The following is a 26,840-nucleotide window of genomic DNA, read 5'->3' as shown; positions in this document are numbered from 1 at the left end:
CGCTTATTATTTGGTCACCAGACCTGGATTATAACTAAAAATAAAACGTATATTTTTCCATACCGGATTACAAATCTCGTCCGTTTATTCCTGCACTGCATCAGCTCTGCACCTGTTCATAATCAGCAACCACTTTGCCACAAGGAGTTTGATACCTTTTCCCCTGGCTTGTTAAATATCATTCTGATTGACATAATGAAAACGCACTCCTAGCAGCTTGCTCAAGGTACATCTTGAAAAGGCCTGTGAAAGACAGTGAAGTAGATGTCCAATTTATAACAGTAAGAAGCAGTCAAAATGTGACCAATGAAAAGAAAAATGACAGGTCCATTACTTCTACAGCAGCAGCAGCAGCACGTGGGAAGGTATACCACTAGGGGTAGGGCACTACATACCCTTTAATACACAATAGCATTGAAATGATGACAGAAACAGAAATATTACTGTCAGTTTAGACAAACAGATCAGTTATATTAGACAGCAGTGATATACTGAGAGCTTTGACTGGGGGAAAAATAGAAGAAAACAGTCAAAGTGAACCCGACCCTATCAATTGCACTGGTGCTCACTCACGGCTCAGATCTCCTCTATCTGTGACAGCAGCAGCAGCAGCAGGATTTGTAGAAAGGAAGCTGCTTTGTATACCGGTGCCTGCCTCACTGCTCCAAACACTTTGAGACACACAGTATTGATGAGTCACTGCTCAGCCCTTTCAGAGTCACTGAAACACACAGTACAATGATGCCATTGCTTCTACTGCTGGGGACACGGGGGCTCTTTGCTCAAGGTGATAATTAAATAGTTATTTATAAATCTGAAAGCTTGACTGGAGTTCATTTTAAACAGAACTTTTCATTGAAGTAAATCTGTCTAGCCGCTTCTTTACATTTTGTTTGTATTCTAACACAACACTATTTAATTTGACTCTTGCATTATTATTTTATAATCATTTTTTGTTGTATTTTTTCTCCAGAGTCCAGTGCAGACGTTGTTCTGACTCCGTCTCCAACAGCTCAGTCTGTTCTCCAGGACACACGGTCTCTATCCGCTGTACAGCCAACAGCTTTGTTAGTACCAGCTCCATCCACTGGTACCTGCAGAAACCTGACTCCTGATTTATTCTACTTCTAACCGTCACTCTGGGACTCCAGCTTCATTCAGTGGCAGTGGATCAGGGACACAGTTTACACTGAGCATCAGTGGAGTGCAGCCTGAAGATGCAGGAGATTATTACTGTCAGCAGGGCAATAGCTACACATTCACACAGTGATACACGTCCGTACAAAAACCTCCCTCAGCTCTGCAGGAACTGCTCTGGCTCATAGACAGTAACCACAGGGGCTGAGGCTGAGAGCAGCTGCAGAGCTGCTACAGTCGGACTGCACAGAGCTGGGTTTGATTAGGCTGTGTCAGTGGTATAGCCTGGATTTAAACCAGCGCTCTCCGGGCTATAGGGCACATCCTGCACTCCGGCACAGTGCCTTTGCTGAATGCTCCACTCAGGAGCCCCTGAATTTTATAATTTTTAGAAGATTTGTTTTTATTTTATTAAGTAAGCAATATTAATAAAATAATTTCAGTATGAATGTAAAATGTTGTTTAATGACAGTGATGACATTTGAATGTGTCCAACGTGAAAGATCATTTAAAGAAAGACCAGGTCAATGATCTAGTCTTAGAGCCCACCGTGGGGGACATTAGTGCTGCTATTACTTAACAATGTGAGGAAGTAAACAATAATCTATTTGCTTTACTTCATTCTTTTTCTTGTTTTCATCATTTAAAAACCTGCATACAGAAGAGATGTGTTCATACTCAGAAAAGTAGTCCAAAGAGTTTGATGATAAAAACAGCATTTTAATGACAAAGAGCAATTAATTTGACCTCCGAGAGACACACAGCAGATATTAATAGTGACCACAAGAGGGAGCCAGAGCACCACTGCTGTCCATAATGTAACAACACAGTAATAAGACTATTGAAATAGGCAGTAGCAGTTACCTCCCCAGTCAGCCCAGTTCTCCCATTGTTAACACAAGGCTCCTCACACCCAGTCATCTAAACATTCCAGTGTGGGTCTGTGTCTGGAGGAAGGAGCTGCTCACAGTGATGCATGCAGGGAAACACTGACTCTAAAATCTCAACCTGCAACTTCCACCCCTGACACTTCTAGTATATTTGTTGTCTTACATTTGATTTCTATAAGAATCCAGACTGACGCAGATAGTCAAAGTAAACAGCTTTTATTTCCCTAATCAAATACAGCTCATCGCTTAGCTTGTGCCCTGCTTGTTGTGTTATCTGGTTTTACACTTTGAATTTGCACAAGGTGGGGCAAGCAGCAACACACAGTCTAAAAGCGCATCCACATTTACTCTATTACAGCTGCCTTGTGCCATTCTATGCAAAATAATTAACAATAGCAGTTTGTTTCCTCCTTCAAAGGGTTTACCAGGAGAGCTGCTCTGTGATACATGAGCACTCAGATTCTGATCCAATCCGAAATTATGTCTTTCGTATTACAATGTGAGTGTGTGTCTCAGTCACTTCAATCATACAAAGAGCATTTCAAGAGGAGCGATAAAGTGGAGCGAAGCGATCAAAAAAAAGGCGCAAAGTTAGAAGCAAGAATTGTGTGAATCTTGGGCCCCAGCACCTTTCCAATTGTGCCTATTTGCTTGACAAGATTGGCCTAATTGCTTCTCCTAACTTGGATTTTTGCATTTGAGATCACCCCTTTAAACAGCTGTTTGTCGAACTTGTTTTTGTCATGGGATATATTTAATATAGGGAGGTAATCACTCCATAGTGGTTGGCTTTGTGCTAAGGGCGAGGTCGTTACACTAGTAAATTCCATTTAAGGATTTGTTCTGACTGTCTCCTCGGCTTGGGCAGCCACACTATTCAGCAGCACACTGCTGTGCTGAAATGCCAGGAAGCAAAATGGATAAAAGTTATTTTTATGCAGGAACATTATTTACATTTTCTTTTTTTTTCTCTCCTGTGTGAATTTGCTGGTGTGTAACAAGGGATCTTGACTGACTGAAACTCTTCCCACAATCAGAGCAGCGGTACGGTTTCTCTCCTGTGTGAACGCGCCGGTGTGAAACAAGGTGTCCCGACCGTCTGAAAGTCTTTCCACAGTCAGAGCAGCGGTACGGTTTCTCTCCTGTGTGAATACGCTGGTGTGCAGCAAAGGATGCCAAGTGACCGAAACTCTTCCCACAGTGAGAGCAGTGATACGGTTTCTCTCCTGTGTGAATGTGCCGGTGTACAGCAAAGGATGCTGAGTGACGGAAACTTTTCCCACAGTTAGAGCAGTGATACGGTTTCTCTCCTGAGTGAATTCGCTGGTGTGAAACAAGGTTTGCTAACGAACTGAAACTCTTCCCACAGTCAGAGCAATGAAACGTTTTTTCTCCTGTGTGAATCCGCTGATGTTTTCCAAGTTGTCCTGACTGACTGAAACTTTTACCACAGTCGGAGCAGTGATATGGCTTTACTCCTGTGTGAGTTCTCTGGTGTTTTACAAGGTCTGTTGAATCCCTGAAACTCTTCCCACAGTCAGAGCAGTAATATGGTTTCTCTCCTGTGTGAATTCGCTGGTGTGTTACAAGTTGTCCTGATCGACTGAAACTCTTCCCACAGTCAGTGCAGTGATACGGTCTCTCTCCAGTGTGTATTCGCTGATGTATTAATAGGTGTTCTGACCGACTGAAACTCTTCCCACAGTCAGAACAGTGATATGGTTTCTCTCCTTTGTGAGTTCGCTTATGCAATTCAAAATTTCCAGACCGACTGAAACTCTTCCCACAGTGCGAACAGCGATAAGGTTTCTCTCCTGTGTGAATTCGTTGGTGTTTTGAAAGGTCTCCTGAGTTCCTGAAACTCTTTCCACAGTCAGAGCAGCAATGCGGTTTCTCTCCTGTGTGAATTCGCTGGTGTGCTGTACGGTGTCCTGATGACTTGAACCTCTTTCCACAGTCAGAGCAGCGATAGGGTTTCTCTCCTGTGTGAATTCGCTGGTGTATCACAAGGTCTCCTGAGTGCCTGAAACTCTTTCCACAGTCAGAGCAGTGATACGGTTTCTCTCCTCTGGTATATTTTAATTTCTCTCCTCTCAGTATTTTTAAATTCCTTAACTGGGTCCTTGCTTTAACTGCTGGACTGGAACCTGGAAAAAACAAACAGGAGTGAAAAATCAGAGACGGTTTTAAGTAAGAAATGCAGAAAATGTTCCTTCCTCATTATGTCGTTTCATGACCTTTTCTGGGTTAGGTAGTGTAGGTAACTGTAGTGTAGTCCGCACCAGGGAGGCTGCAAAACTGATTTGATTTCATCCATCTGAACGCATGAAGGAACCTTCTAACCTCTCTTTAACTGAACTTTAGAGGAATACTAAGGATGAGGGAGTATAAGTTTAATTTATTCATCACAGGAATAGTAACCTACTATACTGTTTTTTCTGGTGTTGTTGATTATTGTTTATTATTTGTCAAAAAGGGTTGCAATGGGTACCTATCTGTTATTAATACTAGCCCGATCAGCTAGATTAGGATAGGGAGATTGTAGGAGGTAACAGAGCTGTACATTTCTACGAGGAATCTGTGCACTCTGATTCTGGGGCCCTGTGCCGATCTCGGAAGGTTTGATCAGGAGAGTCAGCCTAGAACTTTTAGTCTTTTTCGAAAAACAGATTTAAGGGGTGGTGTAAAGTAGACAGAGATTGGGTGTTTGAAATACTATACCAGAGTTGCCAGGTCCGCGGTTTTCCTTTAAAAAGACAGCCGCGGGAAATATTTAGGAGTCGCTGGTTGCTACTTTTTGGGCTACTTTCAAGAGGTCTCGTGGTTTTTTGGGCTAGTTTACTTTATACATATAAAAAAAGAATAACTTTATTAAAAATGTATAAACTTTTGCAGCCTACCCGCCGCAGTGCACACAAACTATGTAAAACTTTGTTTCCCAATAAAATAACATATTGCGCATGACCACAACCACCACTGCGCATGACCATGCGAGTGAACAGGAGTGAGAGACGAATGATTGTGTTAATTGACAGTGAAAAGCAGCCATTTTAAGAAACAGGGTAGAAACATCGAAACCGCTAAAAAGCAGGAAAAATAAAGAAGTAATCTAAATACTGAAAAAAATACTGCAAAGACTGAGAAAGAAAAAGGGTTACAAGCATGGATTAGCCGTGTACCTGGCGATGACTCAAAAGCAGCGTGTAGGTACTGTAAATGTGAAGTGCGAGCGCATCACAGCGATCTGTTAGCTCACAGTAAGACAGAGAAACATATTAGAAATGCAGCTCCCTATTCAAATACAAGAAGCTTATTTGACACAGGATTTAAGAAACAAGTTGACAATTCCATTAAAATATGCGAGTTGAAGCTGGCAGCCCATATTGCTTGCCTTTCCAGCATCCTCACCGTAGATCATTTGGGATGCATAGTCAGGGAAGTTGTACAGAAGGATATTAGTCTTCATAGAACAAAATGCTCAGCACTTATAAAATGTGTCATCGGGCCCATTGTTCATCAGGAGATGCTTGAAGACATCGCCAAAGAGCCATACTCTCTAATTGTGGACGAAAGCACAGACATCAGTGCAAACAAGCAACTCTGTGTGGTGTTCAGGTACTTCAGCAGAAAACATGAACGTATCATTTACCGGGATTGTTAGCTTGCCAGCCGGTGATTCTCACAGCATTGCAACAGCCTTGTTAAAAATTCTTAAAGGAAAACAAAAGAAGTGGAAAGATGCATTGGTCTGGCAACAGACGGTTGCAATACAATGTGTGGGAAAAATAATTCGGTACTAACAAAGTTAAGGGAGGTGAATCCAAAAATTGTGTACATCAAGTGTGTTTGTCATTCACTGCAGCTCTGTGCATCAAAAGCAATGGACGTACTTCCTCGAAACATCGAGTACATGGTATCACAGACATACTCGTGGTTTTCCCACAGCACTCAGCGTCAAAAGAAGTACCGCGATCTCTATGCCACCATTAATGTTGGCCCGCTGAAGATTTTGCAGCTTTCTGACACAAGATGGCTTGCAATTAGCCAGTGTGTTGATCGAGTGCTTTCTCAGTATGAAGAGCTAAAGTTGCACTTTCAGCTTACAAAGGACACTGAAAGGAATTACAATGCTGAACTGCTGTACCAGATGCATTCAGACCGCGTAAACAGAATGTATCTGTTTTTTTTTCAGCCCCTCGTCACTGAGGTCAACAGAATAAACAAGCTGTTTCAGCTTGACGGTGCCAATCCAGCGAAACCTCTTGCTGATTTAATGACATTTTACCGCAGTTTGATCCAACGAATCATGAAACCTCACGATTTTCCAACATGGTCATCTGTAATGGATTTTGACATAACGTCCGACAGAAACAGCTTGCCACTTTCAGCAGTGGACTTCGGGATCAAGTTCCAGTTAGAACTGTCAGAATCAAAGATCGAACCTCAGAAAGCAGAGGATATCAAACACAGATGCAGAGATTACATGTTCGAGTTTCTGAAAGAGATCAAACAAAGATTGCCTCCTAATATCCAGCAACTTGAGTCACTTACCGTTCTCAGCCCAACTGTTGTACTCAGTTCCAAAAAGGAACAGATGGCAAATTTATCATTTTTGCCACTTTACAATGGAGATCTTGGCAAACTCGAACAGCAATGGCGAGCTTTGAACAATGTACACTGGGAGCACACTGAAGACAACCAAATTAAAGAGTTCTGGGTTGAAGTGGCTAAACACTCCGATGCAGCTGGTGATAAAGATTTCACTGAACTTGGTCTTTTTGCCTTATCTCTTTTAGCCCTACCATTTAGCAATGCATCAGTGGAACGTGCTTTTTCACAAATGGCCCTAATCAAAACCAAACTAAGGACCCGCATGCAAGAGAAATTGTTGGAAAACATTCTTAGGGTCAGAGCATATATGCAGCGTAATAAGTGTTGCTGCAACCAATTTCAGCCATCCAAAGCAATGCTGTCATTGTTTACAGGCGACATATATGAAGGAAATAACGCAGAAGATGGTGCAGACTCAGAGGAGCTTTTTTGAAACTAATATTATATATATATATATATATAAAAGTAAAAATGTTTTATTTGGTACATACTTTTTTCTTTGTACATTTAAAATTGACTTGAGATACACCTGCGTGATGATAACAGCTGGCCCTTAAACGAGGAGTTTGAAGGTAAGAGGTTAAAAATGTTTTTTTATGTGTTATTTCAATGCATGGGGCATACTTTCAATTAACTTAACTTTTTTGTGTTTGCAAAAAAGAGCCAACAACTTGCCTTTTTTAATTTGTTAGGTGTATTTAATTGATGTGGCTGTTTAATTGATTTAAATGATGTGATCATCTAATTAGATTGGTGGCATAACTTTAAAAGATTGAACTGTTTTCTTCTTTGGGAAACAGTAGCAGCATTGAAGGATAGGGCTACATGTTAATGGTAATAAGCTTGGTTTCAGTAAAAAAAAAACAAATGAGGCTAGTTTTGAAGTGATTTTGGGCTATAAACACTGTAGAAATCTGGCAACCCTGTACTATACAGAGTATAATGGTCCTGATCCCATTCTGGTTGCGAAGACCAGGGAGTCAAGTTGTTTATTGCTAATTTCCTGAGAGGGACTGTACATACAGTTAAGCTTGCCTATGCTGGGGGGTTCCCGAGTGGCACATCCAGTAAAGGCGCTCCACGTGAGTGCAAGATGCGCTCTATAGTCTGCAAGTCGCGAGTTTGAATCTAGGCTATTCCTTTGCCGATCGAGGACAGGAGCTTCCAAGGGGCGGCGCACAATTGGCCGAGCGTCGCCCGGGGGGAGGGAGGGCTTAGGTCGGACAGGGTGTCTCGGCTCACCGCACACCAGTGACCCCTGTATTCTGGCCGGGCGCCTGCGGGCTTGCCTGTAAGCTGACCGAGAGCTGCGTTGTCCTCCGACGCTGTAGCTCTTGGGTGGCTGCATGGTGAGTCTGCAGTGTGAAAAAAAGCGGTCGGCTTGATGGCACACGCTTCGGAGGACAGCGTGTGTTCATCTTCAACCTCCCGAGTCAGCGCAGGGGTGGTAGCGGTGAGCCAAGCGTAATAAAATAATTGGCCATTCCAAATTGGGAGAAAATAATAAATTACTGGCAACGACTAAGTTTATAAAAAAAATAAAAAGAGCTTGCCTATGTTGAGAGTAATTGAACATGCAAATGGGAAAGGCTAGCCTAGGTTGCAAGAGAACCCAGAGAGTCATTTGTTAGATTGGGTTGCAGGAGAAACCAGAGAGCAGTTGAATGCACAATAAGCTTGTCAAGGTTACAGGAGTTTTCTGGGAGTAATTGTGTGTACGATAACCTTGTTTGTTGATTGTAAATGAGAGAGTAATTGGAAATAAACTCATTGATTATATGTTGATTCACAAATCTGCTGTATAAAAATAGAATAAATGAATAAGGGTGATTGAATATCAACTCCAATATATCGGAGGACAAACCCGCCGATTAGCAATAAAGATCATTTTAAATCTGTGTATTAGAAATAAATGAATAAGAGTGATTGAATATTAAGTCTAGTATATCAGCGGGGGGGGGGGTAAGCCTGCCGATTCGGAATAAAGTCATATTCCCCAATAGATGTCATATTAACCCTGTAGACCCCAGATTAAATACAGAACCCTCCTGTAGATTCCTGAGAATTTTGACCAACAGTGGCGATTCCACCTAAGTTTGATTCAAATAAACATAACTAAAAAAAACAAGTAAAATGTATAATTACAGGTTTTATTAATTCTAAACAGGACAAATTATTCTTTGAAACAACACCAGCCTTGACAGTTTGTGCAAAGCAGACAGCAGAGTGAAGAGATGGGTAAGACGAAAGGGCTTCCAGGTCGCGTCCGCCACTGAAAAGAAAGGAGACGAGAAGGAAGGAGGGGCTTCTGTTCCATTAGCCAGTAAAATAAGAAGAGGCGGAAAAGGCGGCGGGGCAGAAGAAGGCAGCTGCCATCCTGTTGGTCAGGAAAGAAGGAGCTCTCAGCCTAGCAGTCTAAAGGGGAGGAGCTACCGCCAGCCAAGTTACCAGAGAAGGAGGCGGAGCTCTCAGCCCAGCATTCTCAGGGGGAGGAGCTACCGCCAGCCCAGGAAGGGGGAATGGCAGTCATGTCAACCAGAGGGGGCGGAGCTATGGTTCCCACGGGGAGAGAAAGTGAGCCTGTCGGAGCGTCTGGAGCCGACAGCACCCGTGCCTGAGTGGCCGTTTGCCCCAGCAGCAGCAGAGGAGTGGCTGTTGTCACCACTAGCAGCAGTGTGGCCACTGCCACCACCACCACCGCCAGAGCGGGTGTTGCTGACCCTATGCCCTGCACTGCAGCCAGATGGGTTAGTGCTGCTACATGGGGACATGGGGCTTAAGGGAAAATGTGGTGGTTAAACGTGCGCCTTCTAACAGAAACCCAGGGGGCAACAATAGGATAAAATTAGAGACAGCGGTTAGCAGACGGCAGGGCATCCAGGTTAGAAAAGGCAGCCATGTCCGTCTGGTATTTGACAGGTGTCAGGGTCAGGGTTGGCTGGACTCTAACTTTCCCACCCTCCCGCCCAGAGGTTAAACGTTATTAGGAGGGAAGGAAGGTAGCCTTTTCTGTTGGAACGGCTTTTGTGAAAGTGGGAGGAATATGATCAGGCAGTTGTCAAATGATTGGGCTTTTAAAAGAGAACTGAGTGCCAGTCAGTGCCAAAGTCATAGTCTTCAATGTCAAGTGTCAAAATGCTTGAGTGATGTTATGGGAAACATATAAAAGTTCAAAATGTATGTGAATTGTTTTTGAAAAAAAAAAAAAAAAAGTACCAGAAAACTCTGACTATTCAAAAAGGTCGCTGTAAGAGATAGCCGTCTCTTTTAAAGAAGAACATAACATTAAGTTTCATATTGCACACACTATAGCTTCTAGAGGGAGAGTGAATTAGAGGACTGGGAATGTTAATCAAATCTCTTAACTGTTTCATCGATTTTTACCTACATAATTGGGTACAATTTGGTTTCGACAAACAAATAAATACAATAAATTGAACTGTGTTTGGGATCTCAAGCTGTGTTGTACGGACTGTGTGAGAATGGAGAGAAAGATGTCCAGCTGCATTCTGGGACTACAGGCTCTCACCACACAGACACACACACACACACTCATTTCAATGCCCACTTTTTAAATAATATACTTTGAATACTTAGAAGTGATTAGGAAGAAAATAACATGAATTTGGTGATTGATTTTGCATAGAATTAATTAACACATAAAGCATTTTGTTGTAAGAATCATTTAAATTGTTTATTTCTTACTTTTGATAAACACTGAAAGACCTTGGCTGTTAACTGAATCTGGTAGTTATGGACATGTTCATTAAATTACATTGAAGTTTTACCCAATTAGCCAAATTTGATAAATTACTGTGGATGGTCTTTAGGAGCAGATCCATTACGATGTTTATCTACCAGTTCCATTGAGAAAGATCCATGAGAATAAATGCAATTCATATTACAAAAATTAAAAGTAATCTGAACATTTTAAAAGTAAGACACATTGACATTGTAATAAGAAAACAAGTTTTACTTTAGCCATTAACTAATTAATGGCTTGTAGACTGAGATTATGGAAAAGCTAATGATTAAAAACTTTTTACAAAAGTGGCCTTGGGCAGCAAATTGGACGGGACCACGTGAAATTATAGACACATGTGGCGAGGGGAATATGATGGTTTGTAAAAACAAGGAAACAGCCGACATATAAATGGTTTCATGTGGATTAGTGCAAATTGTTTAAAGGCTGATATTGTCTAGAATACATTCTAAATTAAAGTCTTAGACCTATATTTCAATGGGGAGGTTGGGGCAAAAGTCATGCAATATATATTTAAGGTTTTCAAATATTAACAAAGAATAAATCCTTCACTTGATTTTTCATTTCAGAAGCTGCTGTTCTGTGTGCATTGGTGAGCCTGCTAGCAGTCACTGAAATGCACCCTTTAGTCCAGATCCCTGTGTTCCCTCAATGAGAGATAAACAAGCCGATTACTGCTTTGCTATGAACTAAGATCTGGTGGAAGCAGTGATTAACAAACAAGGAGAACTCCACAGTGATGTTAACAGAGGGGAAGCGAGAACCCGCAATTGATACAGGCAGTACCTCCAGAACAAAATACTGATGAACAAAAACACATAAAACCTACTGCTTTGCCAAAGATTGGAGATGTCAAATCCCTAAAGAAAGAGGAACATGGAGGCTGGGTAATGACTTCATTCAAAGATTGGAGATGTCAAATCCCTAAAGAAAGACGAACATGGAGGCTGGGTAATGACTTCATTCAAAGATTGGAGATGTCAAATCCCTAAAGAAAGACGAACATGGAGGCTGGGTAATGACTTCATTCAATATCCATTGTTGTTGAAAAATTCCTAATGGGGGGGGGGGGGATCGGACATTCCCTTTAAGGAGTTGCGAATTCATCCCTTCAATGCAAAACACACTGGAACTTACTGGTTGCAATATACCACACAATAAACTTGGACCACTCTCAATGTGTTTCAGCTTTCATTTCTGAAACAAAAACCCATTATTATTGCCACGACCATGACCAAAACCACTGATACCACATAGTCCACAGACTACTCCAGGATCCGCAAACAGACTTGTGTTTACTCGTTTCAAAAAGACTACTGTTGAAAATGTTCAAATAATCAATGTTGACTGTGCTTATTAATGTTGATAGTTGGAATAATATGCTAGAAATGTATTGTTTAAACGACATTAGGTCTAACTCGAAAGTTATCCAGGGTGCCGTTTCCCAAAAGTAACTCGACCATCGTAACAGCAACGTGTCAAATCTGATGTGTTTCCCAAACACCGTCGTTAGTCAAGTAGCTCATGAATAGCATTGTGGGTTCACGAGCGGTCTGGGGTAATTGCGAGGAGACTTTGTGAGCACACAAGGGCTGCGGAGCACCACTTGAAGTGTGTGTGTTGAGGGCATCAAACATATACATTCTGGTTTAAGTTTAATAATTCTTGCTTTGAACAGCATATCGCGTTGCTTTGTGTTGAATTTATTGCATTTATAACAAATAAAAAGGGTAATTTTATTAAGAATAAAAAAAGACCAGTATTTAATTGTATCGTTTTGAAGCCAGGTTACCTTCAATTGCAATGTGTAAAATAAAGACGCATTATATGAGGGCAGAAGTACAAAGTTTAGTAATACAAAGTGTACATAAGATCATGATTTAAATGGAAATTGAAATGATATCTGGAAGATGCTGTTATCACAATACATAATGGTTACTCCCCATGACCCTGTAAAGGAGTAAGCGGTTATGGAAATGGTTACTTGGATATACTGAACGGAGACATCACCACCAGGGGCCATAAGAAAAAACAAACTATTATTATTATTGCGCTGTAAGGCTAACCTACCTGCATTCTATATCTGGGATGGATTGAACTTATTATTACCAGTATTAGACCTATTATTATTATTTCATTACTTATCTTTATTAATAGACAACATTGATCTATATTTATAAACAAAAGTGCTAGTAGTTTATATCTTTAATTTACTTATTTGTATATAGAGCTTGTTTTTACTGTACCGTCAGTTCAGGGGAGTCCAGATAAGAAGAGAAAGATTGAGTTTGGCACGGTTGTTTTGTATCCCTTTTCACTGTAATAAACCCTCCATGCTTGATTCAAGTGGCCTGTTCGCATTTATATAACCCATGCCTGGCTGTCTAATCTTTTTAAACCCTTACAATATTACAGTATATTAACAATACAAATTTTTATTTCTGCTTGTTCATTTTCCAAAGTTTCCTCGTCTATATAATCGCCAGGTCTCAAATAAATTGGCAGTCTCCAATAGGCGCTGGTCTGCTTGTGAGTTTTGTAAATAAATGCCTGGCCGTTTAATAGAAGTTTCACGGTATGTGTTAATGTCCATTTAACTGCTGTTAAATACTTTTGTACATGTCCGGCTACAGAGATTAGCACTGTCTCTCAGAGCCGGCCTTAGGGCAAGGCAAGCAAGGTGACCGTCTAGGAGGGCCCCACCCCCAAATTGTGTATATGACGTCTTGAAATGAATCCCGATTCAGACTCTTCACAATAATCACCTCCAAAATATATTGATTTCTGCTTACCAATTTACTGTATGCACAGACTGACAAAGTGGATGTATTTCCTCATGTGTGTACTTGTTCTGCCATAACGGCCCTTTTATTGAAGGATGGGTCCTGATCATGACATGCTTTTATTAATTAGTAAAAAAAAATACTTAAAAAAAAAAAAAAAAAAAAAACTCAAGCAAAAAAGTAAACCTACAAAAAGGACCCTTCAGTACGGCATTCACACAGCGATATTACAGGCTCAGCTGCAATTTGGCAGCATACCTCCATTTACATAGAAGGCAGATCATGCAGTGTTAAAACATGCTGCCGGTGTGTCACACTTCAAAAGAATATACTGTATGCTGCACACATTAAATAGGGATTCGTTTTTTAAAAAACAAAAACATTCTGTTCTTCAAATCTGCAAGAGCACAAAACATAAAGTCTACCGGTAACTCACATTTCAGTATGTTGCTTAGACAAGTTAAACTGATAGTTTGTTTCAAACTTTTTGTGCCAAGTAATCATACACATAAAACAGTAGGCTACAGTATTTTAATTAAAGAATAAACCATTTTAGCCAGAACTCTAACTTATTCTAATAAATTAAACTTTATTTTATAATATAAAGCAGAAATGCTGTTAACATATGGTATTTTAAACAGTATTTGTGTTTTTATCATTTATATTCTGAGGTGAAATTAAATATTTAAGCTATTTATTACCCAACCTGTGACATAAAATATACAATATACTAGCCTACGCTGGTCAGACAGTTGGTTTCGAACTTCAGCCCCGTGTCATCAGCTGCAGATGTGGGCAGGACCAGATTTCAGAACACGAAAAAATAAGGGGAGTTTTAGGACTGTACCAGTAACATCTATTACACACATTATAGGGTGTTACATACTGTCCTATACAAAATGTGGTGTCTGTTCACACTGAGAAAAATCTGCTTCACACCGGCACTGTGCCTCCACTGAACCACCTTGAGAGTGTCGCTGCATTTACCAGCATTTCCCATTGACACTGAAAGTGATTCCGCATCAGTGCCGCCACAGACACAGTGATTTGCTTCAGTGTAGACAAGTATGTGAAATGAACCTGGATGCTAATGTGGAGCCCTGCTATCTGTTCTCAGCCTCTCAGTCACACTGTGGCCATCACTCAGTGTAGAATGACAATGTCACAGCTAGTCAGTCACTCACCTGCTGGACTGCACTCTGAATGTGAGCTCTCGTCGTCCTGTCCACCTCCTTGCGTGCTGTTGGGAGAGCCTTCCTCTCCAGAGCCTTGCTTTCTCACATAGATTCTCTCCAGCACCACGCTACACTCCCGCAGATGTACCGGACCCAGCTTAGTGGGGGCTGCTTTCAAGTCTTCGGATTCTTCCTTCCCTGGTTTCAAGAGTACCTCCTCTTTCAGGGGCTCCATTTTAATACGCACCATTTCCAGCACCTCTTCTTTCATAGGAACTGGTTCTTCTGTCTGGGAGATCTCCAGTTCGTTGCGCTCAGCTTTAATTCCACCACTGGCTTGATGCTGTCACAGGGCGTCTCACCGAGCTCCTGTTTAATGGGGAGGGCAGCCAGTCCAGTGAACTCCAGTCTAATGGGGACCAGTTCAAGTTTAGGGAGCTCCTCTTTAATCGGGACAGATTCCATCTTCACATTGTCCAAGGCATCAAACGTGGTTCTGCTTGGTAACTGTCAGAAAAAAAAGAAAAAAAAGATGAAAGGCTGGTTTCATATCACAGACCCTGATTAGCACTAATGCTGAGGCATGTCTACACTGAAGCAAATCACTGTGTCTGTGGCGGCACTGATGCTGAGTCACTTTCAGTGTCAATGGGAAATGCTGGTAAAATGCAGGTAAAATGCAGAGACTCTTTATTCTGTCACTGACCCGTCTCTCGAGGTGGTTCGGTGGCGGCACAGTACCGGTTCTGAAGCAGATGTTTCTCAGTGTAAACTGCAATGCCACAACAGACACTGCATTTTACACAGAACAGTATGTAACACCCTATTATATTTGTAATGGACGTTAATGGTACACTCCTTAAAAAAAACATTTTTTTGTGTTTTGAAATAGGGTTCAACCCGCTACGGTCCCCTGCCTCCCGAGCCCGCTCCTTCTCCACCCTTGCTCCGCAGTGGTGGAACGACCTTCCTACAGATGTCAGGACTGCCCAGTCCCTGACCACATTCCGGTGCCTCCTTAACACTCACCTCTTCAAACAGCACCTGTAGAACTCCTCTGTTTGTATCCTGGGACACTATCACCCTTCATTTAAATGTGCTTTATTTTGCTCTTATCTGCCCCCTATTTTACTGCATTTAATCCTGTATTTCAGAATATTGTAATCTGCCAAGTGTTTAACCTGTAGTAGTTTGTACTTAATCATATCCTGATGTATCTATCACTATTATCTTCTGTATTATTGAATTGTGGTTTGTCACACTTGAACAAAAATTATTGTATTTCTTGCTCTTATTGTATGACTTGTATTGTAACACTTGAATGTATTTGTATTTACTTGCGATTGTAAGTCGCCCTGGATAAGGGCGTCTGCTAAGAAATAAATAATAATAATAATAATAATCTGCAGCAGGGAGCCGAAGTTCAAAACAAACAAACTGCAGTGTACAAAAATGAGGGTCGATAGAATAAAAGAAGTAATTTTTAAATTACTAAATGATGCTTTAATCATGTCAAACTTTGTGTAGATCAACTTATTTAAAAATGGATTGATTTGATCGATTGCTCAAAGTAGGTGTTAATCCCCAGGGATCCTAGAAATCTGTTTATAACAGAATACTGTGGAAAAATGCGCAATTTGCATTTTGGCAGAGAATTTGTATTTTTTACATTTTGTGAAGAATGCAAAGAACATCTATGAACCCCACCAACTGAATGAGTTGTAAATGTTTTAATGTAAGCACCAGTGACACTTCTGCAATGTGCACATCATCACCCTGTTGTGTTTGATCAACCGCTACACCTACACTCTACAAGAAGCCTGGGAAAGTACTGGACGTACTGCATTCATCCCGTGGGGATAAAATAAAATAAGGGTTTTGGAGGTTGCCTGTGCTTTGAAGTTTTGGTTAGGATTGTTAGGATTATGGTGAATTATAAAAAAAAAAATCATGTGATGAATGAATAGCAACTGCCCACCAGCATCGAGTATGTGGGGGCCGTGAGACCTCAGCCACCCTCGGGCAAAGTCAGCATTTTAAAAGGGGGCTCAACCCCCCTGTGTTTTGAGACATGTCAGGGCATCCCTGCTGATCACAAATGAAAAGAAAAATGGTTTCACATTACTAGCATGAAATACATTGAAAGCACTTAGATCAAAATACCTATACAGTTTGTATACACAGCAATGCAGTCGAATACGTTTGCCTAGAGATTTATTGGTAGAGAACTTCTGACAGATATATCTTATAGTCAGTCTGACATACATAACCAACCCATACATAATTCTTTAAAAAAAATCTTATAACTGCTGTGACTACATTTTCACCATTCTGGTGTTGTGGTCACGTTCATGGGTTCTTTGTTAAAGATCACTTAACTCTGTTATTTTACCGTCAAAACTACAGATATATATCTATAGACAGATCTAGAGCTACAATCAGCGGAGTTCAAGTGAGATTTCGGTCCATCATCTTGGGTGATGATAAGAACACGAGAGAGTACACATAGTTCTATATATGTCTCTGGAGGGGTTCCAGTTTAGTAATACACACCATTTCCAGCACCTCTTCATTCACAGGAAGGGGTTCTTCTGTCTGGGAGATCTCCAATTCATTGCGCTCAGCTTTAATCCCAGACACCTCCGACTTGATGCTGTCAGATGGCATCTCACAGAGCTTCTGTTTAATGGGGAGGGAAGACAGTCCAGAGAACTCCAGTCTAATGGGGACCAGTTCAAGTTTAGGGAGCTCCTCTTTAATCGGGACTGATTCCATCTTTAAACTGTCCACAGTATCAAATGGGGTTCTGCTCGGTAGCTGCCAAAAATAAAAAAAGAAAGATTATAAGTCCTGTCAAAGAGGTTTAAGTGGGGGCTCCTGACAGGCACACCCAGTCAAAGCGCTCGCCCGAGTGCAGTGGATTTGTATTTCACTTTCAGACTCCAGAAACTTAAAAATACCAGAATTATTCTGATCTGACTCTTAAGGTGGATTTCACTTTTAAATCGCCACAAAACATGAAGATGTTTAATTTAAATTACTGATTGCGCATGCGTCTATTAAAAAAAACTCCTGCAAATTCGGCGAGTTTTCGGTTTAACCCTGAAGCAGAAATCGTGTTAACCATTGACACACACACACACACACACACACACAGACATATATATATATATATATATATATATATATATATATATATATATATATATATATATATATATAACATGGATTACATTGTCAACGTGTAGTTTATACTAACGTTTCAGAAAATGCGGAAAAATTTGACTACATGTTGTATTCACACACAAACAGGAAACAGGCTGCTCTCGTACAAGCAGTGTTATAGATTGGGTGGATTCCACAAACGATTAGACTCACACTGTGTATTACTTCTAAATGAACACACTTTATTGAAAATCACACATCCGGTACAACGAACTCCGCTCTTCCCAGAATCCCGCTCTCCAACATCTTCCTACCAGACCCCACCAGACCAATATAAATCCAGGATTTTATGAAATGGTTAACAACTCACCCGCTACTAATCTTCAAAACTCAAACCCGCCGCAAATCTTGCGCTTTAAAATGATGCGTCCGGTTCAGTTGAGTTTTTGGAAACCAAGCTTGTTCTGGGGGGCAAAACGAATGCTTTGCTTCTGATTGGTTACTTGCGAGTCTAAAATGATTAATGGAACATTTGATTGGCCAGATTATGTTACAAAAAGCTGGCGGGGAAAGACTGGGAAAAATTTAGGTGTGTCTGACTTTGCGGTTAGAACTACCCACTGAAATGCATAGAATTATATAAAATATTGTATAGAAGAACAGAGGCTGTATCAAACTACCGATATTTTTTTTTTTTTTTTTAATTTTGCAAGATTCGTACATATACAATATTTTAATACCAGTGTTTCCAAAGATGGTTTATTCAAGTTTTTCATGGCAATGCAGTGTTGGTGATACAGAATGAGACTTGAGTTTAAAATATGTCTGCCTTGAGCAAGTGCAGGTCTGTGTCCATCCTGACCGAATCATCTGTCGAGTATAAACAAATAACCACTAAACCTACTGCTGCCCCTCGTCAGCGGAGTCCAATGACACATCTAGCCCTTTATCATTCATTACACAATACAACTGAGATCGGCTGTTTTAATAACGGTGTGTGGATTTCATTTCTGCTTCTTTACGTGTTTGTTTTCCCTTCAGTATAATGTTTGCTTTTCAGGTTGTGTGTGTGTGTGTGTGTGTGTGTGTGTGTGTGTGTGTGTGTGTGTGTGTGTGTGTGTGTGTGTGTGTGTGTGTGTGTGTGTGTGTGTGTGTGTGTGTCGTTTTATGGCCGTGCATATGCGTTTCTTATTTTTTATTTGTTCTTACCCCGTGGTCAGTTTTGGTGTCGTTTAAATTTGGTATTTAGGCTACTGAAAGAACAATACAGACGAGAATCTTGTATGAAGTTTGTCCGACCACCTGCAATTATCGAAATAAATAAAGTAATATGTAAATATTGAAATGAATAAATAAATACGTATGGGAATAAATACATTTATGTCGATATTTATGAATTCATTCATTCATTTTAAGCAATGCTTTTTTCCTCGTGTAGCACTATTCCGGTATTAGTTACTATGAAACATACTAAACCACCACAGCTTTCCGCTTACGGCCATACCACCTTGAGAACGCCCGATCTCGTCTGATCTCGGAAGCTAAGCAAGGTCGGGCCTGGTTAGTACTTGGAATGGAGACCGCCTGGGAATACCAGGTGCTGTAAGCTTTTCTACCTACAGCTTGAAAGGGGGCGCTATTTCCCCACATATTTCGAATAATATTCTCACACTTACTCCAACTAGAATTTGTTTTACATTTTATTTTAACATTTAACATGAAACTTTTAACATAAGTAAATGATATGAACTCAATCCATTCCGCCCTTTTCCCATGTGTGTGTGTGTTCGAGTTTGTTAAAACATAAAAAATTACATTATTTTTTCAGTTTGATAAATAGACATTGTTGTGGGATTACGTGATTTCAAAGACATTGAGATTCAATGTATTATCAGTATATCAGCCTATATATGTACAGTAAAATGGTACATGCATATTTAAATATGATTTTCTATTTTCTAGCTGCCATGAAAACTTACTGGTGTTCCTTAAAAAGAAAAAGCAACAAATCCAACATTTGGAACAGATGGCATCTTGAGGAGAGAAGAAGAAAGTCAAAAAGAAATGTAAGTGGTTTTACTATATGGTTGCAATTAAGGACAAATATTTTAACACATTGAAATGGTCTTTGTTTTTGTTAACTTTTTTTAACTCAAATTTTAAAAGTTTTGCTGAATGTATCGGACACTACTTCAAATATTCCACATTGTATTGGACAGGATTAAGCAATATAAAAATGTCAGACGCATGGAGAGGTGTCATTAAATAGATGAAATGCTTTGTAAAAGAAAATGTCAAAATTAAAATTGTTTATTGCTAATTTTTCCAGAAAATACAACGTCGTCTCCAAGAAGTGTCAACAGCTGAGAACAGTAGTTAGGCCCAGGCGATGGGCATCACCAACATTTAAAGAGGTGAAGAAACACCTTGACTTACAATCCAGGGCGAGAAGCCCACAGGCAAAACCCCCCAAAAATGGGGTCATACTTAATTAGAGAGCATCCTGAATTTGAATCAGCCTGGATTACTCGGGAGAAATGAGCAGTATTCAATCAAATATGTCATGATAACAAAAAACACCAAGTCCCATATGCAAGTTGATAACTCCTCAGCTCCAAGCTAGTGCCACTGGAAGCAAACCCTGCCACTTGTTTCTCTAGATCTAACTCCAGACAATGCAAAATTGAAGAAACATGGCAGTTTGATTACAACATAATTTCTCATTTTTTGTTGACCCTTGCAAGGTCATAGGTCGAAGGAGAAATTAAAAAAAAATAACAACCATAGTTTCTGCACTCAGCATGTCAGAAAAACCCAGGTGATTTTTTCTAGTAAAATCTGCACTGGTTGACTTGGTATGGAATGCCCCATATATTAACATGGTGTGCACCTCAAATAGATGGAAGATTGGGTGCTTTAGTCTACTTTTTCTAACTTGGATTATAACTTATAATAATAAAAATGATGTTATCTCAATTTCAGACACATTTTTAAATGAGGAACTCAGAAGTCCCTGAATGAATTTGTATTTTTTATTAAGGATCAGCACATCAGCGTTATTGAAGGCAGTTTATTCTTCATTGTCTTGCCTCCTGTGTCATCCTTGTTACCCACCTGGTCTCCTTCATTCCTTATGTGTGCAGCAGCTCCCTGGCACACATGTCTCAACACTTATGGGCCAGTTCATTCTGAACAGGCAGATTTCTAATGCCCCTCCTAGAGAGCAGGAAAGCAATGAGAGGCTAAACATAAAACTACAGGAAGGATAATCTAACTGCACTGTGAGTCACCCAACCCTATCAAGTCCCACCTGTGTTCACAGCTCAGATCTCATAGAACTGTCTGTGACACTTATTGAAACAGAAGTGCAGCGCTTAGAACACATATACAAATAGAACTAATCCACTCTTCTATTAAACTGTGAACTTAGTGTTTGATTGAATCCCTCTCCGGAAACAGGCATCAGTGCCCTGCCAAGCTGCACACACTGCCATCACTCACACTGAGCACAAGAGGGAGCCAGAGCACTACTGCTGCCCCATACTGTAACACAGTAATAAAACATTTGAAATAGGCAGCAGCAGTGAGCTCCCCAGTCAGCCCAGTTCTCCCATTGTTAACACAAGGCTCCTCACACCCAGTAATCTAAACACTCCAGTGTGGTCTGTGTCTGGAGGAAGGAGCTGCTCACCGTGGTGTAGTTTACATGTATGTGTCACGGGTAGGGTGTCCACTGTAACCTGTATGATACCAAGAGATTGTGTTGACTACGCCACCTTGGGTTTTGGAAGGACAAGGACCTTCGTGGCCGAGAGGAAATAGAATTTGCCCCATGCGGCTTGGCAATTTTGAGTGAGTATTTAGGGCGCTGGCCTAAATCTTCTATGACGCTGGTTTGTGGACTGACCACGACCTGCCGGTCGGGCTCGGTTACCTGCTGGTGTGCGATGCCTTAGGTCACCCAGTGGAGCTGTGGAGACTGGGACTGTTCGTGTGACAGTCCGAGTCTGTGGAGCTCGTCAGCGGCCTGACCTACCCCATGCAGCGGCACAGGGAGGGAGCAATGCGGCCACCTGACTGGATACCTCGCGTTCCTGGTTTCCTGGTGGGATCTTTGCAAAATCTCCTCCACTGCTCGCCCAAACGTATGACCTGGGGATATGGGCGTGTCAAGCAGCGCGGCCTTATCCGCATCAGGGACCCTGGCTTGAGACAGCCATAGCTGTCTACGAGCCACCACTAAGCTAGCCAGGCTCCGGCCAAGGGCTTGTACTTGGAGACTGGAGACTTGCAGCAGTGTGCTGGACAGGAGTCGCAGCTCCATGGCCACAGGCCCGGGGAGTGGGGCTTCACGCAATACACCATCTAAATATGTGGTCAGCACACTAGCTGTATTAGCCAAGCGAGTTGCCTGCGCTTCTGCTGTGTAGGCTCGCTTCAAATGTGTCTCCGTCACCCTGCATTGGGGGTTCGGGCACGCCGGGTCTTTAATAAGACCACCCACCGGCGGGGCCTTAACCAAGGCTGCAATGGTGGAGTCTACCAGGAGGCAAGCGATGCAGCCTGCTTCAGCACACTGAGTCCCGAGGCCGGGTGGTCCCAGGAGGAGCGTACCTCCTCCAAAAAATCTGGGAAGGCTTGGAACCTCTGGGGGTGGGGAACCAGCGCCTGCTTCCGGAAAATGGACCAGCATGGTTCTGATGCTGGCGTCCCGGGGAGCTGCAGGAAAGCTGCAGCATGTCCCACAAGTGCCGAAATGGAGCTGGACAGCGGGGTGGTACTGGCTTCTGAGACACTCTCAGAACCAGGCTCTTCCTCGGTAAGGGTCTCACCCACTTGCATCTCCGAGGAGAAAGAAGCCCCGTCACCCGAGGCCGCTATAGACAGCGTGTCCTCCTGTACCAGCTGAGACGACCATGCCCACCCCTCCTGCACTCCGTTGGGAGGGGGGGGGGGGGGTATGGCGATTGGGGCTGTGGGACCTGGACAGGACCTGGATCATCTTGGCTTTGAGATCCATAATGTCCATACAGGGATGAGACCCTGACATAGTCCTGGCCTTGTGCATTAGCACTGAGACACTGCTTGCACTGCGACGAACACTTGCAAGTGTTAGCATAGTGTATACAACCACTATTGTTGCAGCAAGGGTATTAACCTTGTGCACCTTGTGCCGAGTACCCTGTTTACACTGGGTGCTGCGCAGCACTGTGAGCTATATGCTAGGTTGACCAGTGCCTACGCAATTAGCGCAACGTGCACCACATGTTCTGCTTGCACTGTGCGTCCCAGGCACCATATCTACGTGAACTGAGTACCGTGCGTAATCACACTAGAGTGGTAGAGGTATCAGCACACATGCACACGTGTTCTGTGTGATCCGAGCACTGCACACTCCGAGTACTGAGGGCACTAAGTGCACCGTGTATCGTGCAGCGTTGTTGTGCACTACCACTGAGGCGCTTATATTAAGCACCTGTGCCCCGAGATAATAACATCACGGGTTATGCGTGCGCCGCAGTATCGCAGCACCAGGGAGGCCGCTACGCAATGTGCCGACCCTAACCGCGTGGTCAACACACACACCTGGTCAGCGCGTAGCGTGTACCGGGGGGGGGGGCGCAGGGCCAAAGCCGCGGTGGGCGAGTATAAGCAGACAACAAACACGGTGAAAAATAGTACACTGTTTGTTTACAGCATTGCAAACACCTTGCTGCCTAGAGAGCACACACACCACAAACAATACATTCAAAGTAATACCGATAAATATGACACACAAATAACATTAGTTTAAATTATTATTATTATTCAACATATACGTCATTCAATAATAATAATAATAATAATAATAATAATAATAATAATAATAATAATAATAATAATAATAAAATAGGCTTCTAATCAATAAACTGCATTTCTGTTTTTACTTTGGAAGAGAATTCAATTGCTGAATATTTGTAGGAGGCACAGAAAAGAACAAGACACAGCAATTATTTGACACATGACGGGAAGCAGGGATTCAGGATTTAACTGTGGAAAATTAGCAGAGAACAGAGCATACAGTGCAATAATGAAGTGCTCTCGAGAAACTCATCAATATAATGAGATCTGATTGGGACAAAGCAATTCCACACTCAGTGCAGTAATGAAGTGAACCTTTATACGCTTTGGATTCCAAACTAATCTCAACAGAAGACTTTGCTCTTGTTATTATTAAGTACGATTTCATCAACTCTACTTTACTTGTGTGTGCAGGCTAGCTTTAACCCTACCAGGACACCTGTCCTTGGCTCTAATAATATGACTATAGTAGCTTATCCACCTGGCTGAAAACCAGAGAATCCAGCACTGTTATGGATTTTTTTCAGCTTTAGCACAAACCAGAGGTATTTACAGATACTGTAAAAAGATCACAGAATGAGTGCAATAAGGAGCCCAGCTAGAAGAACTTGAAAATCAACAGGATGAATAAACCTTGTTTGTTTGTTTATATTCTTTCATTATTATTTTTTAATTTGTTTAATTACTAAAAGGAAAGGGGGTGTCTTCTGTAATGGGGCAAGATTATCCCTTTATTCTATCTTTCGTTTTCTAATATTATTTAAGGTTGTTGTTTTGTTTTGTTTTTTGCTGATAGTAATCCTATACACGCATTTACAAGTACAAGGAAAGCTCACCAGAGGGCACCAAAACATTACTTGTGTGGAAAAGGCCTCAACATGGCTGTCCAGGGTATTCTGTTGGGAATGGTAATGGACAGAATCCACCTGTCAGGAACTTCAGTATTAAAGCGACCACACTCCAGGATAAATTACCCTGAGAGGGAATACCTGCATCATAAATATACAGTAAAATAGACTATACAATAAAAATAAACTCAAATACAATATATACTGTATACTATACAATAAAAACAAACTCAAATACAATATATACTGTATACTATACAATAAAAATAAACTCAAATACAATATATACTGTATACTATACAATAAAAATAAACTCAAATACAATATATACTGTATACTATACAATAAAAATAAACTCAAATACAATATATACTGTATACTATACAATACAAATAAACTCAAATACAATATATACTGTATACTATACAATAAAAATAAACTCAAATACAAATTATACTGGGTACTGTACAATACAATTGACTCAGATGTCTACTGTCAACAAAAGACCTGCTGCAATGTACTGCCATTTTGCAAAGGTTTGAACTGTATAACAAAAATAAATCTTTGAACGTCTAACAAACATGAATGAATTCATTTAGAAACAATCAGTTGTTTCATAATACTTACACTGTATCTGAAGCCATTTGGACTAGGTTGCACTGACATTCAGTTTAAATGTTTAGTTAAATTACAGTGTTTTTTTCAACCTTACCTGTTGATCCATGTTATTACTTACAGTACCAGTATTGTCCTATTCATTTCAGTGGACAATGGCGCTTCATGAATTAAGCAATAATTCACTAGAACTGTGTCATTAAGGATTACTCAAATACCAGTGGAAGTAAATGTAATCAAATGCTTCTTAAATAACTTTGAATATCTACCAATATATATTTTTTGAGTGAGCAGAAATGATTTTCATTGGTAGTGTAATGGGCAGTACTGTGTGTTGCACTGTCGTTATGGATTCCGTCCCCTGTCGATGAGATGAGATGAGGATAAAAGCTCTATAACCACAATGCAGACCAGCTCTTTGCTTGCTTGCTTGCTGTGGGTCAGGTCGCTGGTTTGGACTCATCCTCTGTCCTGTTAATTACACAGGCATGCTTGTCATACCTCTGATTGACTAAGCAGGTACTGTATTAGAGAGATGTGGTCATTTAGATTTTAAACACAAAAATGCAAGACACACAATGGTTTCCTGCATCTCTGTCAGACACAGGGCACCCCTATTTCCCTTAGAGCGCCCCCATCAGCAGAGGGGGTGGAGCAGCAATGCTCTATTGCAGTTCCACTAGCATTTTATTGAGACATTGTTACAAGGCTCTACATATCCTGTTCAGGAGCAGGTTATGATTATGGCATGTTGTATCCAATCAGAGTGATCTCTGAATGTATTGTAGCAAACCAGCTATTTTATGAAGGAGACTGGAAACTGGAGGGTAATCTAAATAGACACCCAGGCTTTTTATTACACAACAGCAAAAATAGCTGCTGAGCAGCATGACACAAAGTAGGTACAAATAAAACACTTACTAAAAGAAAATGAGTTGTACAGATCTAAACCTTGCACACTGTAGAAAACCTACACAGTTGAGCTGATTGAATTCAGTTTCATTTGCCTGGTGAAGACAGCCATATCCTTTTACGATTTATATTAAAGGGTAAGCATTAAGCAATTATTATTATTATTTTATCTCACATGCATTGCATGTATTGCCATAAGAAACTCACGCTAAGTTTTAGAAATAAGAGAGAGTTTTGTTGAATGTGCTGAAATAGACCATTGGGTACTTTAGGTGACGTGTTCTTGGCCTGCTTGTCGGCCTTGATTAACACATATATACATGTATTAAAGTGTTAACGTTGATATCTGTTAAGACACTGGACTGCCCAGTGTGTCTTTAAGCTGGGGATATGAAGTAGCCTGTAGCTACTCTATCCAATATTTAACCACCACCCTCTTGCTCTGTATAAGATTGTTCACCTATCCTTAAAACAAAACCCTATTTCTATCTTTACCTGCTCTATTCCTTTGTACCCTTCCCTTGTGTTACCTCTCTCTCCAATTCTTCTTTCTTACTAATTTTGGTGAATAAACCGAGACCCTGAAAAGAACCCCAGACCCCGTGTGAGTGTGTTCAAAGAAAGAGAACAAAACACGAGGACCCTGGTAGAGAGGGGGGGGGGGGGTTACATAATAATAATAATAATAATAATAATAATACTTACAGCGCATCGACTCCCAACAACACGGGTGTAAAAAAAAAAAAACATGAGTGTGTGTGCGTGTGTAAACATTTGTTTGCCTCTGCAGAAATACAACTGCAATACGCAGGGAAATGCATAACCATTATCTAAGAAAACAATGTGAAACAACTTATTTGGAATCAGGTTAACAACGCGAATGCAGATGCATGTATTGAACTGTTTTTTAATCAGCAACACTATGCAGGGAATGCGAGTCAGCAGTTTGGTGGTTAACACGCGCTCACAGACACGGCTCAGTGGTGGGCGGGTCTAATGTGTGCGCGCTCTTCTTTGCTGGCTTCTTTTTCAATCAGGTCCGGTCTGCGTGTATGTAATACAACCTCAGCCCTTGTTTCAAGTATTGTGTTATTTTCATA

At 41.1% G+C, this 26,840-nt stretch overlaps 2 protein-coding genes and 1 non-coding gene across 5 annotated transcripts in view; 1 reads left to right on the top strand and 2 right to left on the bottom strand.

Moving 5' to 3' along the window:
- The window catches only part of LOC131702963 (zinc finger protein 135-like), a 145,234-nt gene extending 130,798 nt beyond the window's left edge, over positions 1-14,436 (bottom strand). The window contains exon 1 of the mRNA XM_059005804.1: positions 14,369-14,436. The gene's annotated coding sequence lies outside the window, so the exon portion shown is untranslated. The remainder of the gene's footprint in view (positions 1-14,368) is intronic.
- LOC131702962 (zinc finger protein 135-like) lies at positions 1,837-17,989 on the bottom strand. Of its 3 annotated transcripts, none has more exons than XM_059005794.1 (4): positions 17,895-17,989; positions 16,913-17,176; positions 14,369-14,866; positions 1,837-4,174 (listed from the first exon to the last, which is right to left on the bottom strand). In XM_059005794.1, exons 3-4 carry the CDS (start codon positions 14,628-14,630, stop codon positions 2,961-2,963), a joined length of 1,476 nt encoding a protein of 491 aa, XP_058861777.1. In that variant the 5' UTR covers positions 14,631-14,866; positions 16,913-17,176; positions 17,895-17,989; the 3' UTR covers positions 1,837-2,960. The 3 variants fall into 3 exon arrangements, with proteins under 3 accessions (XP_058861777.1, XP_058861778.1, XP_058861780.1); XM_059005795.1 differs by lacking the exon at positions 17,895-17,989 and adding an exon at positions 17,738-17,826; XM_059005797.1 differs by lacking the exon at positions 17,895-17,989 and adding an exon at positions 17,766-17,821.
- Positions 17,990-19,014: 1,025 nt separating this feature from the next.
- On the top strand, positions 19,015-19,133 carry LOC131703513 (5S ribosomal RNA). Its single transcript, XR_009309955.1, has one exon. It is a non-coding gene; the product is annotated as a 5S ribosomal RNA (ribosomal RNA).
- The last annotated feature ends 7,707 nt before the right edge of the window (positions 19,134-26,840 follow it).

This window comes from Acipenser ruthenus, chromosome 32 (genome assembly GCF_902713425.1).
Source record: "Acipenser ruthenus chromosome 32, fAciRut3.2 maternal haplotype, whole genome shotgun sequence".
Classification (NCBI taxonomy): domain Eukaryota; kingdom Metazoa; phylum Chordata; class Actinopteri; order Acipenseriformes; family Acipenseridae; genus Acipenser; species Acipenser ruthenus.
The sequence above is the reverse complement of the archived record's forward strand: the minus strand, read 5'-3'. Positions and strand labels throughout refer to the sequence as shown.

Coding starts and splice junctions, on each gene's coding strand:
- LOC131702962 (XM_059005794.1), bottom strand. CDS start 14,630: ATGAAAGAAGAGGTGCTGGAAATGGTGCGTATTAAAATGGAGCCCCTG. Junction 4,175..14,368: donor TTCAGAGTGCAGTCCAGCAG/GTGAGTGACTGA, acceptor TGTTTTTTCCAG/GTTCCAGTCCAGCAGTTAAA.